A 14,905-nucleotide genomic window follows, 5' to 3' on the forward strand; every position below is an offset into this window, starting at 1 on the left:
TTTATCACCTCCATCAGGGATCCGCAGGGCTCCTCCGCGAAGGGCCATAAAGCCAACGCTTCTGGCTCTGAGGCCGTGCGGTCTCTGTCGCAGCTACTCAACTCTACAGTCACAGCGCACACAGCCACGGACGACACACGGGAACGCACGTGGCCGTGTGCCAGCGACACTACTTACAGGAACAGCCGGTGAGCTAGATCTGTCCCCTGGGCCACCGTCTGCCAACCCCCTGGGTCTGTACCGTGCATGAAAGGCGCGTGTCCCCGTGCACCCAGGGCAAGCCCACGAAACGCAAACGCAGCGAGCCGGGGGAGAAGCCGGCGCGTGTTGAGGTTTTGGCCCCATTTCAGAAGGGGAGGACCTGGGTGGCCCGCCTTCGGGGGGTAAGAGAAAAACGTCCAACTTCCGAAAACAGACAGCTGATTTTAAGAAAAGGAAGAAGAAACAGCAGCACACAGGTGCGTGGGGGATCATCTAGCATCCTGTCTGTTGCCAAGGAAGGACTTAAGGAGAGAGACTTGTGTGGACACCTGGCGGGTGTATACACGTCGTCCTTCAGTGTCCGTGGGGGGCTGGTTCTAGGACCCTCCACAGACACCAAATCCATGGACGCTCAAGTCCCTTATATAAAATGTCACAGATTTTGCATAGAACCTATGCACATCCTCCCGTACACTTTAAATCATCTCTAGATCACTTTATACTACCTAATGCAATGTAAATGCTGCGCAAACGGCTGTTATACCGTATTATTTAGCGTACAATGATGAGAAAAAAAGTCTGTATGTGATCAGTACAGACACAACCACCTAATTCTTGTTTCCCAAATATTCTCTATCTTGGTTGGTTGGATCCACAGACGTGGAACCCACAAAGGGCCAATTGTACATTTTGGCTCTAAACGACAACCCCGGAGGGTAGGCACTATCACTGGTCCCATTTTATAGAAGGGAAAACTGAGGCTCAGAGAGGTGAAGGTTTTAGGTACATAGATGGTAACTGGCTGAGCCCACACTGGAACCCAGGTCTGTGTGATGCTGGAACCCAAGCTCTTTCCCACCTCCCCAGATCTCTACCCCACCCAGTACACAGTGGGGGAAGCTGTCTGCCGCGGGTCAGACTCCTGGCCCATCTCCCAGCCTTGCCCCCCACCCGGCACAGCCCCTGCCCTGGGCTTCCTGCGCAGAAATACACAGGGCCCCTGCCTGCTAAGCCAGGCGAACAGGAAACAGCCGGGTGACTAGCGGGGGCCGGGCTTCCTGACCCCGCAATGGGATCCTGCCTCCACCCCTCTGCCCAGAAGCCGTCGGATGCGGGGGACTGAGCACGAGGGCCCGGCCTGAGAGAGCCAGCTGCCCTCCCTCCCTCAGAGGGTTGGGGTGTGGCGGGCAGGAGGTGGCGTGGTCAGTGTGGCCCGGCAGGGTGGGCAGTAACCGTGGCAATGGAATGTACACTTAGCTATCAACCCCGCCGGCAAACACTCATCTACTTTCTGTCTCTATGAATTTGCCTATTCTGAACATTTCATATAAATGGAATCGCACAACGCATGGTTTTTAATGACTAGCTGCTTCTGCTTACCAGACTGTTCTCAGGGTTCATTCATTCGTTCTTTTTTTGTTTTGATTTTTTTTTTTTTTTTTTTGAGACAGGTCTTGCTCTGTCACCCAGGCTAGAGGGCAGTGGTGTCATCATAGCTCACTGCAACCTCAAACTCCTGGGCTCAAGCGACCTCCTGCCTCAGCCTCCTGAGTAGCTGGGACTGCACATAAGCACCTCCACGCCCAGCTAAGTTTAAAAAAAATTTTTTTTGTAGAGATGGGGTCTCACTATATTGCTCAGGCTGGTCTTGAATTCCTGGGCTCAAGCGATCCTCCTGCTTTGGCCTCCCAATGTGCTAGGATTACAGGCGTGAGCCACTGCACCTGGCCGACCCATTAGTTTTGATTTTTAAATATTTGCGTTAAAATATTATTTATCTTTATTACTTGATCACCTGAATCCCAGCCCTGCTACCCAGGGCTCCTCCAGGTCAAACCCTGGTTTCTACACACCCCCGCTCGGCAGCATGGTGCTGTTGCTATGTTCACTCAGGAGCCAGGGAGCTCACGACCCCCGGAACCTCCCCAGCACGGACAGCAGGGTCACCTGGGAGCCTTCCAGAAAATCCAGACAGTGAGACAGAAGCGAATTCCCCACAAAGCCCCCTCCGTCTAGAGCCACTCTGCCTCTACTTGCCCAGAAAGATTCTACTGCAACTTCTGCTTTGAAGTGAGCATTTATGGAGCTCTGGCTGTATACATATGGTAGCTCCCCCCCACACAGCTTGATTTGCAGCCATGACACATGGCCCAGACAGGCAGTGAGGGAGGGGGATGGGCACGGGACAGAGTCGGGGGGGCCACGGAGCACCGAGCTAAGGGCATTACAAGGCTGATTCTCCCACCGGAAAGTGAAAGAGAGGCCCAACGATGCCCCATTTTACAGATGAGGACTCAGAGGCTCAGGAAAGCTAAGTTCCCCGTGCAGCACCACACAGCTGATAGAAGCAGAGCAAAGATTTGAACTGAGACCCGACTCCGAAACCCTGGAGCTCAGAAACTGAGCTGGCGTCACCTTTGCTATGTGCAAGGCCCCTCCATTTAAAGACCCTGTTGATAGGGTCCCTGTGGATTAAGGGAGGGAGACACACATGAACAACCCCCCGGGAGGGGACAAAGGCCCACCTCTGGGATCGCCCAGCCTTCCTCTGGGTGTCACAAGAGGACAGGACTCAGCCCCATCTTTGCCCAAACAGACCCTCTTCATGAAAGTTCAATCACCAAGACTGGGGCCTTCAGGGGTGTCCCAGCCTGGGAAAGCAGGGCAAAGGAAACAGAAACGCCCCCGGCCCGAGGCCCTCGCTGGGACTTGGCTTCCCCATCCCTGACTTCCAGGGGGAGGATGAACTCTGTGTCTCCCTCCCCTGGACCACACCCAACCGCAACAGCTAGAACCTTCTTTAATTGGATACCTGAACTGGCACTCCATGTCACATTCCACCCAAAGGAGTTCACAGCTAACATTTTGCAAAATACAAAAGGCATCAGTTTCCACATCTGCAAAATGAGGATAATAACAGCACCTACCTCCCCACGTATGGAGAGGATGGAATAATACTTCCAACGAGTTCCTGACCCATGTCACACCCTCAGTAAGGGTGGCCAGGATGCCCCACGATCCCCGCTGTCTGTGCCCTGAGCTGTGGAGGTTGACCCTGCATGTGGCTATTAACCTCTCTGATGCTTGTCCCCACTTCACTAGGCTGTTGAGAGGGCTCTGTGGCTCGTGGTGGCTGCAGCAGGTAGCCCAGGACCTGGCACCCTTAAGGTCGGAAACCACGGAATCCAGTGTCCCTCAAAATCCCCAGGGAGAGGCCTCAGCTGTGCACGCTCTCGAGGCGCAGGGAACCGGCCCAGCTGAGCCAGTTTGGATTCCACCAGGCTCTGGCAAATTCCCGCGGGCGGGTGCTTCTCCTGCCCGGGAGAGGCTGTTCCAAGCAGATACACTCACCCTTTCTCTGGCCAAGGCTGCACACCCAGCCCCTGCAGGCCACCTCGACCCCTCCCTCATTGGTCTTCCTTCTGTCCTCAGCCAGCACCCAGCTCACTCACCCACCTCAAAGCCACGTGGCATTAGGAAAACACAAGAGATGTGGCACACGGCAAGGTGGCCCAGTGGCTAACAGCACGGGTGGGGGGCTCAGGAGGGGCTGGGGCCACATCTGGCTCTGCCACAGATGGGCCGTGAGACCCCGGGCAGGTTGACTGCAACAGGCTCGGTTTGCTCATCTGTAAAATGGGGCTAAACTGCCCGCTTGGGAGGGCTGCCGTGATGACTGATGAGTCAAGTGCTTAGCGAAGGGCGTGGCAGAAGGAGGACGTGAGTAACTAACAGCTATTAGTTTCTCATCATCTCTAATTAGGGACAGTTAAATATTCCACAGCACGGTATAATGGAACTGGATACGACTGTGAGAAAGGAGGATTCATTACCCCATAAGGCATCCAGGATAAGATGTCAGGTGATAAAAATGTTATCAGATCTCATTCTGGTAAATATTTACGCTGAGGGAAAAAAAATCTTTAGAGAGAAACACCCTAAAATGTAAATTGGGACTTCATATTTTCCCACTTCATTTTCTGAATGTCCTAGTTATTCGCCAGCAGATGCTCGGCGCCGGTGTCATGCCAAATAAAAGAATGGAAAAGTGAAAGGGGGGTGATTTCTAGATTGGTTGCATAACTTTGGGACCTTGAGCCCTGGCATCTAGAGCCAGCAGTGACCTTGGAGACAGCCCCAGGCAAGCCCAGAAAGGACAGTGTGGCCAACGTCACAGAGCAAGGAAATGGCCCTCCAGACACCGAGACCTGGGCTCTTGCTGCGCACCCCGGCCTTCTCTGCAAGCGTCACGTGGGTTCGCTCTCCTGACACGATGAGGCAGGACGGTCGCCTGGTTAAAAGGGTGGCTGTGGAGTCAGGCGCAGACCCTGGCTGGGCCCTGAGCTATGTGAGCTTGGGCAAGACACTAAACCTCTGTGAGCAGCACTTTCCTCATTTGTAAAATGAGACTCACACTACCAGCAGTGCCATGTGGCTTTTGTAAGGATTAAATAAGATATTTCAAGCATTTAGTACCACGCCTGGCAAACAGTAGGTGCTCTAGGTCCTATTATTACAATTACTATTATTAGTATTTGGAATCTAGCTCTCTTAGGGAGAGTGCTTTGTAGGGCATGCAATGCTAACCCAGCAGGCAGAGGAAGGAAAATTTAGACTTGGGTACTAGGGAGCCATAGCAGGTGTTTGAGCAGGGGGTGAGCAGCATGACTTTGCCGCTGCATAGGGCTGGCAGCCAGTGCCCACCCACAAGGAACATCTCTGCCAAGGTCCTCCCTCTTAGACCGCACATCCCTGGCAGTTGTCCCAGTGCTGCTGTGCAAAACCACAGCACAACTCCCACGGGCTACCTCCCCTGCCACTTCCAGTCTTGCCTGCTTCCTGGGTGCCAGCTGGGCTGGTGAACACTGAACAGACAACAGGCTGGGGGCCTGAAGCAGCCCTCAGTCCACAGATGTGAGGACCAAGAGGCCCAGAAGCCCAGTGGAGGCTGCAGGGTGGCAGAGGAAAAAGGTCCCCAACTTCAGAGTCCTAAAGAGGGTTTCCAAGCAAGCCTAGCTCCTGCTTTGCTGTGTGACCTTGGGAAAGTTTCTTTCCCACTCTGAGCTCCGGTCTGCCCTTATGCAAAGAGGGTCTTAACTGTTTCTGTGTGCTCAGGGGCTGCTGGAGGGACAGACACACCACAATAAAACAACAAAGGTTTCCTCTGGCTGTGCTCCCACCGCGAGCCTGGCACCGTGCTGAACGCTCCTGGTGCGGACTTTCATTAAACCCTCACAGCTAGAAGCCAGTCCTTGCACTATTCCTATTTTTAAAATTTACTTAATCGCTCAACTCATAGGTATAATCTCCATATCAGAAAGAACTAGAGAGAGAAGGCTCATGCGTCTTTGGAGCAAAGTCTCCAATCCTGTCGTCGTCCCCCTTCTCTAAGAGGTAACCGCCACCGATTAGTTTGGCGAGGAGCCACCCACACCTGCTTTTTCCATGAGGTTACAGCCAAATACACATCTGAATGGAAATTACATAGACCCTCCCTCCTTCCCTCTTTTCGTTGGTCCCTCTCTCCTTCCATCCACATACTACATCACACCGACAGTTCTCAACCAGGGGTGATTTTACCCCTCAGGGGACAATTGGCAATGTCTGGAGACAGTTTTGGTTGTCACAACTGGGGATCGTCTGATGGGCAGAGGCCAAGGATGCTGCAAAGTGCCCAGGGAGCCCCACCACCAAGAATCCCCCAGCCCCAAATGTCAGCAACGCCAGCGCTAAGAAGTCCTGGGTAACACACAGTGCACCTGCTGTGTGCCCGGCCCTGTTCTAACACGGTGACCACGGCAGCAAACAACACAGGCAAAGCTCCAGCCCTTAGAAGGCACTAGAAGACTTGACACGTCAATATGCAATTTGCAATTCCCCGTGGATCTCCCTCCCTTCTTAATTGCTCTGGAGCGTCCTGGCAGGGAGGGGACACCCTTCACTTAGCCAGGTCCTTCCTGTTGGGTGCAGAAGCTGCTTTCATCTCTGATGCAATGACATACCCGTCGTCACAAAAGAACATGCCTCCAGTGCCATGAGTGAGAGGTGCCCCAGGGCCTTGCTAGGGTCTCGCAAGCAGCAGGTCACCTGGGGACTGGCTAGTCCCATCCTGCGGGAGGTACTGAGTCTGCATTTTAACCAGACCCCAGGCCTTCCCATGCACATTAAAACTTGAGAAGCACAGCGCTAGGCAGCTACCGGCAGTGTTGGCTGGCTCTCCTTTTATATTTCAGCAGATGCCCAAGTACCCTTCAAAAGACCCTCCTCCCGCCCCCAGTCTGCACGTTCCCCTGCTGCACAAACTTGGCGTTGTTGGATGTTGCTGCTTTTGCCCAGCTGACGATTCCTCCCATTTTCCAGATGCGGAGACTGAGGTCAAGCGAGGTGTCCAGACAACCAGCACCAGGGGCCAACCCCCTAAAAGGCTTCTCCCAGCTCTGACTTTTAGGATTTGGCCGCAGCCCGGGTGTCTTCCATGCCAGCTTCCTGCCCAACGGCTCTGGCTTTCAGAAGCTGCCTGGAGCAGGAAGGTGGAAAGGTCACAGCTCACCTGGCAAAGGAAGGGCAGTTTCCGAGGGAGGGAGCAGGCTCAGCGGGCTGGACATCAGTGAGCGCCGCTGGTGAGGCTGCCCTGTGCCCGCTGGTATCCAGTCATGCGGGACCGAGGACGCAGCCTGCGTGGCGGAGTACAAGCCTTCCCCGCCATGCGGAAAGGTAATGCCAGGGAGCCGTGCAGAGGAGGTAAAGGGCTCCGGAGCCAAGGAGTGGGAGGGGACCCAGCTTCATTCTCACTAGCTGCGAGTCTTAGCCTCAGTTTCCTCCCCCTAAAAATGGGCTCGCACCGTTCATTGCAGGAGCGGCAGTGAGGACTTAAGTGCAGTTTAATCAACAAACAGGAGCTGCCGTCTGGAGCCCTGGCTTGAGCTGTGGCTTCGTTGCTTCACTCAACTTACTACAACCTCATCCTCCCAGCAGCTGCCTGTGGTCAGCAGTTATCTCCCCACGTGACAGAAGGGGAAAGTGAGGCTGAGAGAGCTGCAGTGACCTGTCCTCGATGGAACACCGAGATACAGCCATGGGAGGGGCGGTCTTGGACCTACAGAGTCGGCATTCCTCATCCGAATTCTGCCCCTGTGGAGCTGGGTGATCCCGGGCAAGTTGCTTCACCTCTCTGAGCCTCTGCTTCCTCAGCAGTAAAACGAGGACATAATACAGAGACCAGAGTGGGGGAGCCACCCTGCAAACAGAGAGCACCATATGCAAGCCCCGCTCTGGGGCTCCGTAATGCCACCCTCAAAACACCCAGTCCAGGAAGGCTTGTCACCCGTGGGCATCTCTGATCTTGCCTGAAGTCTACGTGCAACACGATAATGCCATGCGAAGCTGGCAGCCCCCAGACATGGAAAGCCACCTGCTCAAGGTCACACAGGTGGTAAGTAGTGGAAAGCAGGGCCGGGCAGCAAGGGGTGGGGTGTCAAACCTGAGTGGGGTGCAGGTAGCAGCTGGCATGGGTGTGAGCGCCCGGCTCAAGCTGGCAGGTGTCTGGAACAGTGACCACCCAGGGCCGGCAGATCCGTGGTGGCTAAGGTCTCTCCTGCTGGCTTTTAGCTGGGAGGCCTCTTTGAGGGATCAGTCAGCCCTGGGATGGGCCCGCCTCTCCCCAAGGCTCCTCCTTCCTCCTGCCCAGCCTGGTCGCTCACCTGTGGACTGGAGCAGGCACCATCTCTCTGGCGCATCAGGGCTTCCGTTAGAGGTTGCAGCTCAGGCCTTCTGGGCCATGCAACCTCCCTACGGCCAGACGTGCTCTGTTCTCCGGAATCGCCTCTCGTTACTGCGCCCACAGGATGCCTCAACCCCCTCGCCCCCCACCAAAACCTTCCCTGACATTCTAGCTCCTTCCCACGGTTTGTAACAGCGCCATCCAACAGAAACGCAACGCAAACCACACGTGTGGAATTCTGTTTTCCAGTAGCTGCGTTACAGGAAAAAATTTAACTTAATAATAGATTTTAGTGAACCCAATGCTTACAAAATATTATCATCAATCACCGTAAAAATGACTGAGCTGTTTCACACCATTTTTTCCTAAGTACTAAGTTTTTGAAATCCAGGGAATATATCTATTTTCAGCATTTCTCAATTTCGATGCTACACTTTCAGTGGATATACCTTGTCTTATACTTAGATTTCATAAAATCTACAGTTAAAAAAAGTATATTCGCATACCCAAATTGTTCCACATATACAGAAAAGTTACGCAAGAACGGGATGGAGTATCTGTTTTGAGACTTAAACAAATTAAAAACTCAGTCCCTCAGCTGCTGTAGTCACATTTCCAGGGCTCAGTGACCACACGCGCAAGGCTCAGGGCTCCTGTGGTAGACACGCAGGTTGATAAGCTCCTTAACGTTCCCAGGATGACACTCCAAATCCCTCTGCTCACCCACCTTCCCCTGCCTACACCCTATTGCAATTGCCCTTCTCAGAGTTTCTCAACCTCAGCACTAGGGACATCGGGGCCAGATCATTCCTCACGGCGGGGGAAGGGCTGTCCTGTGCACTGTAGGATGCCGAGCAGCACCCCCGGCCTCTACCATCAGACGCCAGTAGCTTACCCCTCCCCAGTCATGACAACCAAAAATGTCTCCAGGTACTGCCAGGTGTCCCCTGATGGGGACACAACCACCCCTATCCAGAACCATGGGTCTCTGGGGGTGGGGAAGCGGTGAGACTAAGCTGATTCTCCCATCTCCCAGGTGCGGGTCCAGTATCTGATGCATGGAGGTGCCCAAGCCTGCGTCTGAACAGAAGGGGCTTACTTCACCCTGAGACTCGCTGCCTCCAGGAAGTCTTCCATGGTGTCCTAGCCCAGTTAGTGCTTCCCCTGGGCTCCCACAGCCCCCTGCCCCTCTCCCTGGCCCAGCTCTCCCTCCAAGGGTAGGAACTGGGTCTTACCCACTGCTGTACTTTCAAAGTCTAGCCTAGAGATTGGTATACAGTAGGTGCTTAAGAGATATTTGTAGAACCGATCTGAACAGGAGTGACTTAGGTTGAAAAGCCCCACCGGGCCATTTTAGTTCAGGGCTTTCTCATCCCAGCAAAGGTGCTAGTAACAGTCACAGCTCCACTGATAGATCAGACAATGGGCTAATATCTTGCAGGGCTGAGAAGGGGAAACTGAGGCTCACATAGGTGAAGGGCTTCCCCTGTGTTTGAAACAATGACTTTGAAGCTCAAAACTCATGGTTCCCCTTCGTATTGATCAAATAAAGTCATACATGAAAGAAGATACTTGCAATACATATCAAATGTGATATTTGTATCTATAACATATAAAGAGCTCTGTGAAATCACTAAGAAAAGGACAGGCAACCCAGTAAACATGTGCAAGTCTAAAGAGATACTTCAGAAAAGAGGTTATCTAAATGGTCAATAAGCATCTAAAAGAGCACTCAATGTCATTACCCATCAGGGAAATAAATGTAAATTAAAAGTACATGGTGGGATCGCTATATACACCTGAACAGCTAAAAATAAATAAATAAATAAATAAATAAATACAGCCGGTCTCGGTGGCTCACGCCTGAAATCCCAGCACTCTGGGAGGCCGAAGCAGGAGGATTGCTTGAGCTCAGGAGTTTGAGATCAGCCTGAATAAGAGCGAGACCCCGACTCTACTAAGAATAGAAAAATTAGCTGGGTGTCCGGGCATGCGCCTGTAGTCTCAGCTACTCAGGAGGCTGAGGCAGGAGGATCACTTGAGACCAGGAGTTTGAGGTTGCTTTGAGCTACGATGAGGCCACTGCACTGTAGCCAGGGTGACAGAGTGAGACTCTGTCTCAAAAACAGGATGTGATGTAATCATGCTCTGCTGGTGGGAGGGTGACCTGGCACGACCCCTTTGGAAAACTCTTTGGTATGACTGAGATGAAATGCGCACCTGCTGCACAACCCAGCAATTCCACCGAGCATATGTCAAAAATGCATTCAGCCGTCCACCAAAGGGCACGCACCGAAACGTTCCCAGCAACTCTATTCACAATCGCCCCCAGCTGGAAACTACCCAGATGCCCATTACAAACAGAATGACTAAATAAGTAAATACAAATAAATACATACATACTAAACAGCCAGGAGAAAGATCAAGCCTTAACTTCACAAAACAACAGATATTATCACGAGCCAAAAAAGTGGACACAAGAGAGACCATGGTTCTACGGATGTAAAGTACAAACGGAAGCAAAACTGATCTCTAGTAAGAGAGGTCAGAATGGTGGTTATCTTTGGTCAGGGGAGGGATGACTGCCGGGGGCACGAGGCATCTTGGGTGGGGACAGGTTCTGGGCACGTCCACTTTCTTGATCCGGGTGCTGGCCACACAGACACATTGATCTTTTGAAAATTCATCGAGCGGGGAACTTAGGCAGCATGCGCTTTTCTGTGTGTATGTTACACTTCAGTAACTGCAGTCCTAATCACGCCTTGTCAGACGCTAAGGGATGGTGCTGCGGGTCGGGGCTCCCTTCTGGCTCGCACACGTCTGCCGGCTGCCGGGGAGGCGCACACAAGACTCCTTTCATTCACTCAATCGACACCCGCGGGTGGGCGCTCTCCCAGGGCCAGGCCTGGTGCCGACCTCCAGGAACTTGAAGGTGAACCGGGCCTCGGTCTCTGGTCGTGCCACCCACGCCCCACTCCTGGCACAAACACCCCCGGAAGCCACACTCAATAAAGTAGCAGCCGGGCCAGGGTGGCTTTGGATCAGACGCCAAGGAGGTGACGTCTGCTTGTCTTCCTCTCTCTGCCACCCCGCGGTGCGAGCAAGGTTTGTAGGGCTCTCCCTCATGCTGGGGCCAAACCCAGCCACTCTGGCACAGGTACCAGGAGTTTCACACCCCGCTGCCTGTCTCTGCTGCCACCTCCCCTCCCTCCTGTCTGTGAGATGCCGGCGCTGCTGGAGGTGCCCTTGTCGGCTCCCTGTCGGGGGACGGCTCCCAGATTGTCACTTCCAGCCCACACCTCTCTGCTCAGCACCAGACGCAGGTGTCCAGGGTCGGCTCCTCACCTCCATTCGGGTGTCCAGCCCGGTCTTTCCTCCAACACACTCTACGTGCTGCAGCTGGTGGCAGCGCCGTCCTTTTACGCTCATGCCAAAAATCCTGAAAGCAGTTTTGACTTTCCCTTCTCCCCCACCCCAATCCACCTCAGCAGCAAACCCTGTTGACTTCACCTTCAAAACACAGCCAGGATCCGCCACCTCTCACCACCCGCACCGCCGGGGGTTTGTGTGTTTTGGGCGCCCACTTCTTACCACCCTGCTCCGGGCCACCTCCTCGCTGGCCTCCCTCATTCTGCCCCTGTCTCCTCCGCTGATTTTAAATGAGCAGCCAGAGTGACCTTATGAAAATGGAAACACGACCACGGCCCTCTTCTGCTCCGAATCCTCCCACGGCTCCCACTGGAGGACAAGTGGGTCCTCTATGCCACGCAGGCTTGGCCCGCCTCTTACCTCTGTGCCCAAATCCCCCACCAGCCCCTGCCTTGCTCTGTCTCCTCCTGCCACACTGGCCCCTCGCTGTTCCTCAAACACGCAAGCACACTCCCTCCCCAGGGCCTGTGCCCAGCCGGCCGCTGCCTGGACGCCCTTTCCCCAAACATCCACTTGGCGTCCTCCCTCCCTCTCCCTGTCCTCACTCACAACTCACCTCAAACCCTCTCCCAATTATCCACTTAATACTGCAACCTGTCCCCACCAACATGGCACTCCATGGCTTACAGAGGCCTCCTGATCGGACCCCCGCACCCCAGCCAAATGGACCTTCCAGCAGCCCCGGGGGTGCCACGCACCCCTGCTTTTCCTATTCTCACTCCCGGTCCACTCTGGACTCCAGGTGTCTCGACACGTGACCCAGGCCTGGCCAATCACACCATTCCATTGCCACAGTGTTGGTTCAGCAATGGATACGTGACCCAATCTAGGTCAAGGAAAGTCAACTGGAGACTTCTGCAGGGTCCTCCAGGGAGGCTAAGCAAGTAGGGTACAGGGCTGGAGGTATGGGGCCATCTACAGTCACCATCTGCAGAGCCCCCCTGAGAATGAAGCCAACCAGGAAGGCGGAGCCAAGAGATGGAGACATAAATCCCTGATATTAGTTGGGCCCCTGGACCCAGCCATGCCTGAAGCTCATCCCTTACATAAGCAAATACATTTACTTTTTTGCTCAGTTCCATAGCAGCTGGGTTTCTGTCTCTGTTAATCAAGAGTCCCGGCTAATAGGTATCTACACCCTCTCCCCACCTTACCTTGGGCTGCCTCTTATCCTGTCAGTCCAAGCACCACCTTCTCCAGTAAGCATTCCCTGAACACCCGGACTAGACTAAGCACCCCCCTGCCCATGTCTCATGGTCCCCTATGCCTACCCCTCGCCACTCTCTATGGATTAAGTGGTGGTTACCCCTCCACTTCCCACCCTTGACTGTGGGTGCTCACGGGCCGACGGGCCCTGCAGTCTTTTTCTCTTTTTCTGTATTCCCACACTTAACACAGGGCCTGGCACACCTGCAGGCATTCTTATTTTACTTTCAGAGGTCACTTGCTGGTCACCAAGTTTCCTCAAGATTATCAGGGAGTAGTGAAAAGACAGTGGGTTTTGCAGGAAAACAGACCCCAGTTTGAATTCTCCATGTATGAGCTCTGTGACCTCAGGTAAATCACTTAACCTCTCCCAGCCTCATTTTTCTCATCTGTGAAATGGGAGAGCAGCTATTTAACCACACATAAAGGCCTTAATGCCATACTGGGTGAGGGTAAATGCTTCATCAGTGGCAGTTCCAGCCCCCACACTCTCCGCCAGGGAAGAAATCCTGCCTTCTGCTCTCATTTCCACTTCCACCGCTGGCGTGGGCATCTGTAACCCACCTGCCCAGAATACATTCTCCAGTCTTCGGGATCAGTCCTTGTGACCAGGGCGGGGCTAACCCCATGCCCAGGGGTAGAAACTGAGGCCCGGCCAGTGGGAAGGCACAGATGTTCATGGATGAGCGACAAGACTCCAGGTGGGTGAATATGAATCAATCCCAGGATTTGCAAAAATTTCCGGAGAAATGTCTCTCTTGTAGCTGAGACTACTAAGCTAGCAGGATGCATGCCTGCAGCTGTTATTGGGCAGAGCATGCCCCAAAATGAAGCCACCACAGAAGAAAGCCCATTAGAGACAGAGAGCAAAAGAGACAGTGTCCTGATACACTGGAGCCCCTGGATACAGCCATACCTGAAGGCAATATGCCTGAACTTTCCATTTACCTGAGCCAATAAATTGCTTTCTTTTCTTCCTTACTTTGAATTAGGATGCTACCACTCACAGGCTGACTGATACAGGCACATAGTAGGCTTTTTTTATTATTTCTTTTTTTTCCATAATTGCCACAATACCAGGACTTGAAGTAGGCTTTTTTTGACCTCAGCATACTTAGCACTTACGTGATCTTCTTCCAGCCCTCAGCATAATTTTTAAAAATATGTCTTGACAAAACTGAGCAAAATGTATTTCCACAGTCTTATCTGAAGACTCAGGGTGATGGTTGGGACCAGCTACCACTCTTACTTCTGCCCCAAGGATGTGGATTTGAGTTTCCATATAAGAAGCCCCCTCTAGACTATATTTATAAAAAGGTCAGAAGGTTATCTGATGTTCTAGAAAGTCTTAGGCCAGCTTCCCCTTTCCTCTGCCCTCAATTGTAGTCTCTGGCTTCTTTGATTGCATTACCTTCGACTTCTCTGTTGTAGAGGTTTTGCAATGGCTGATGGCCAAAAGGTGGACAGCTCGACCAAAGCAAGCAAGTAATAAGTACTTGCTGGATGTCATGTTTTCAAACGAGATGGCCTCAACCTGTTTTTATTTTTTTTTTTGTTTTTGTTTCTGTGGTTCATCCAAGAACCACGAGGCCTTCATCCCTGTGATATTTTGGGTGTATTACTGGGGACAGCGACGGGCTTTAAGAGCACAGTTTTTTGGTCCCAGTCTGAGATAGCACAGACTGGGAATCCCATCTCCAGGGGCGTTAACCTGCCCCTCTGCTCCCCTCTTGGACAAACCATGAGACCCTCCTCACTTGCTCCTGGAAGCAGGAAGAAGAGGAAGAATTTCAAAGGCTTCAAGAGCTGCTCAGAACAAGAACCCTTAAAAAATCACAGGGAGAAACTGAAGAGGGAGAAGGGGCACCCCCTCACGGTTCACTGTCCCCCGGGGGCAGATTTTGAGGTGGGGGAGCGGCCTTTTCCTAATGGCTCAGGGTTCCAAGGGGGCCTGAGATCTTGCTGGAAAGTAATTCCATCTGCAGACTTGCCCGGTCATTGTCAGGAAGCAAAACGCCATGAGGAGAGTCCCTTAAGCGATCCTCCTGCTTCGGCCTCCCAACGTGCTGGGATTACCGGCATGAGCCACCGCAACTAATCAACCGTATCCTTTTAAAATGAAGATGCAAAGGGCACAAAAAAAAAAAAATTCAGAAAACGCCCAAAGGCCGCACCACACTAACTGGCGAAACACATATTTGAACCTGGGGCTGCGGGGGCCAGGCCCATACTCTTACTAATTAAGGAAGTCCCACGTCCCAAGTGGGTTTCCACCCTATTTGCCTTGGAAGCCTTCTCTGATGTCCGCCTCCGACGGGGCTGGCCTTCCTGAAACACATCAAAGCTGGA

At 53.0% G+C, this 14,905-nt stretch overlaps 1 protein-coding gene across 2 annotated transcripts in view; it reads right to left on the reverse strand.

Annotated features, from left to right (window-relative positions):
* The window catches only part of TPST2 (tyrosylprotein sulfotransferase 2), a 44,907-nt gene that overhangs the window by 19,854 nt on the left and 10,148 nt on the right, over positions 1-14,905 (reverse strand). The window contains exon 1 of one of the 2 annotated variants that reach the window (XM_045534364.1): positions 7,682-7,794. The exons of the other annotated variant lie outside the window; for it this stretch is intronic. Coding sequence (XP_045390320.1) covers positions 7,682-7,710 — 29 coding nt within the window. The 5' untranslated portion in view covers positions 7,711-7,794. Of the gene's footprint in view, positions 1-7,681; positions 7,795-14,905 lie in introns of those variants that run through there. 2 annotated transcript variants of the gene reach the window in all.

Source organism: Lemur catta, chromosome 21 (assembly GCF_020740605.2).
Source record: "Lemur catta isolate mLemCat1 chromosome 21, mLemCat1.pri, whole genome shotgun sequence".
Classification (NCBI taxonomy): Eukaryota; Metazoa; Chordata; class Mammalia; order Primates; family Lemuridae; genus Lemur; species Lemur catta.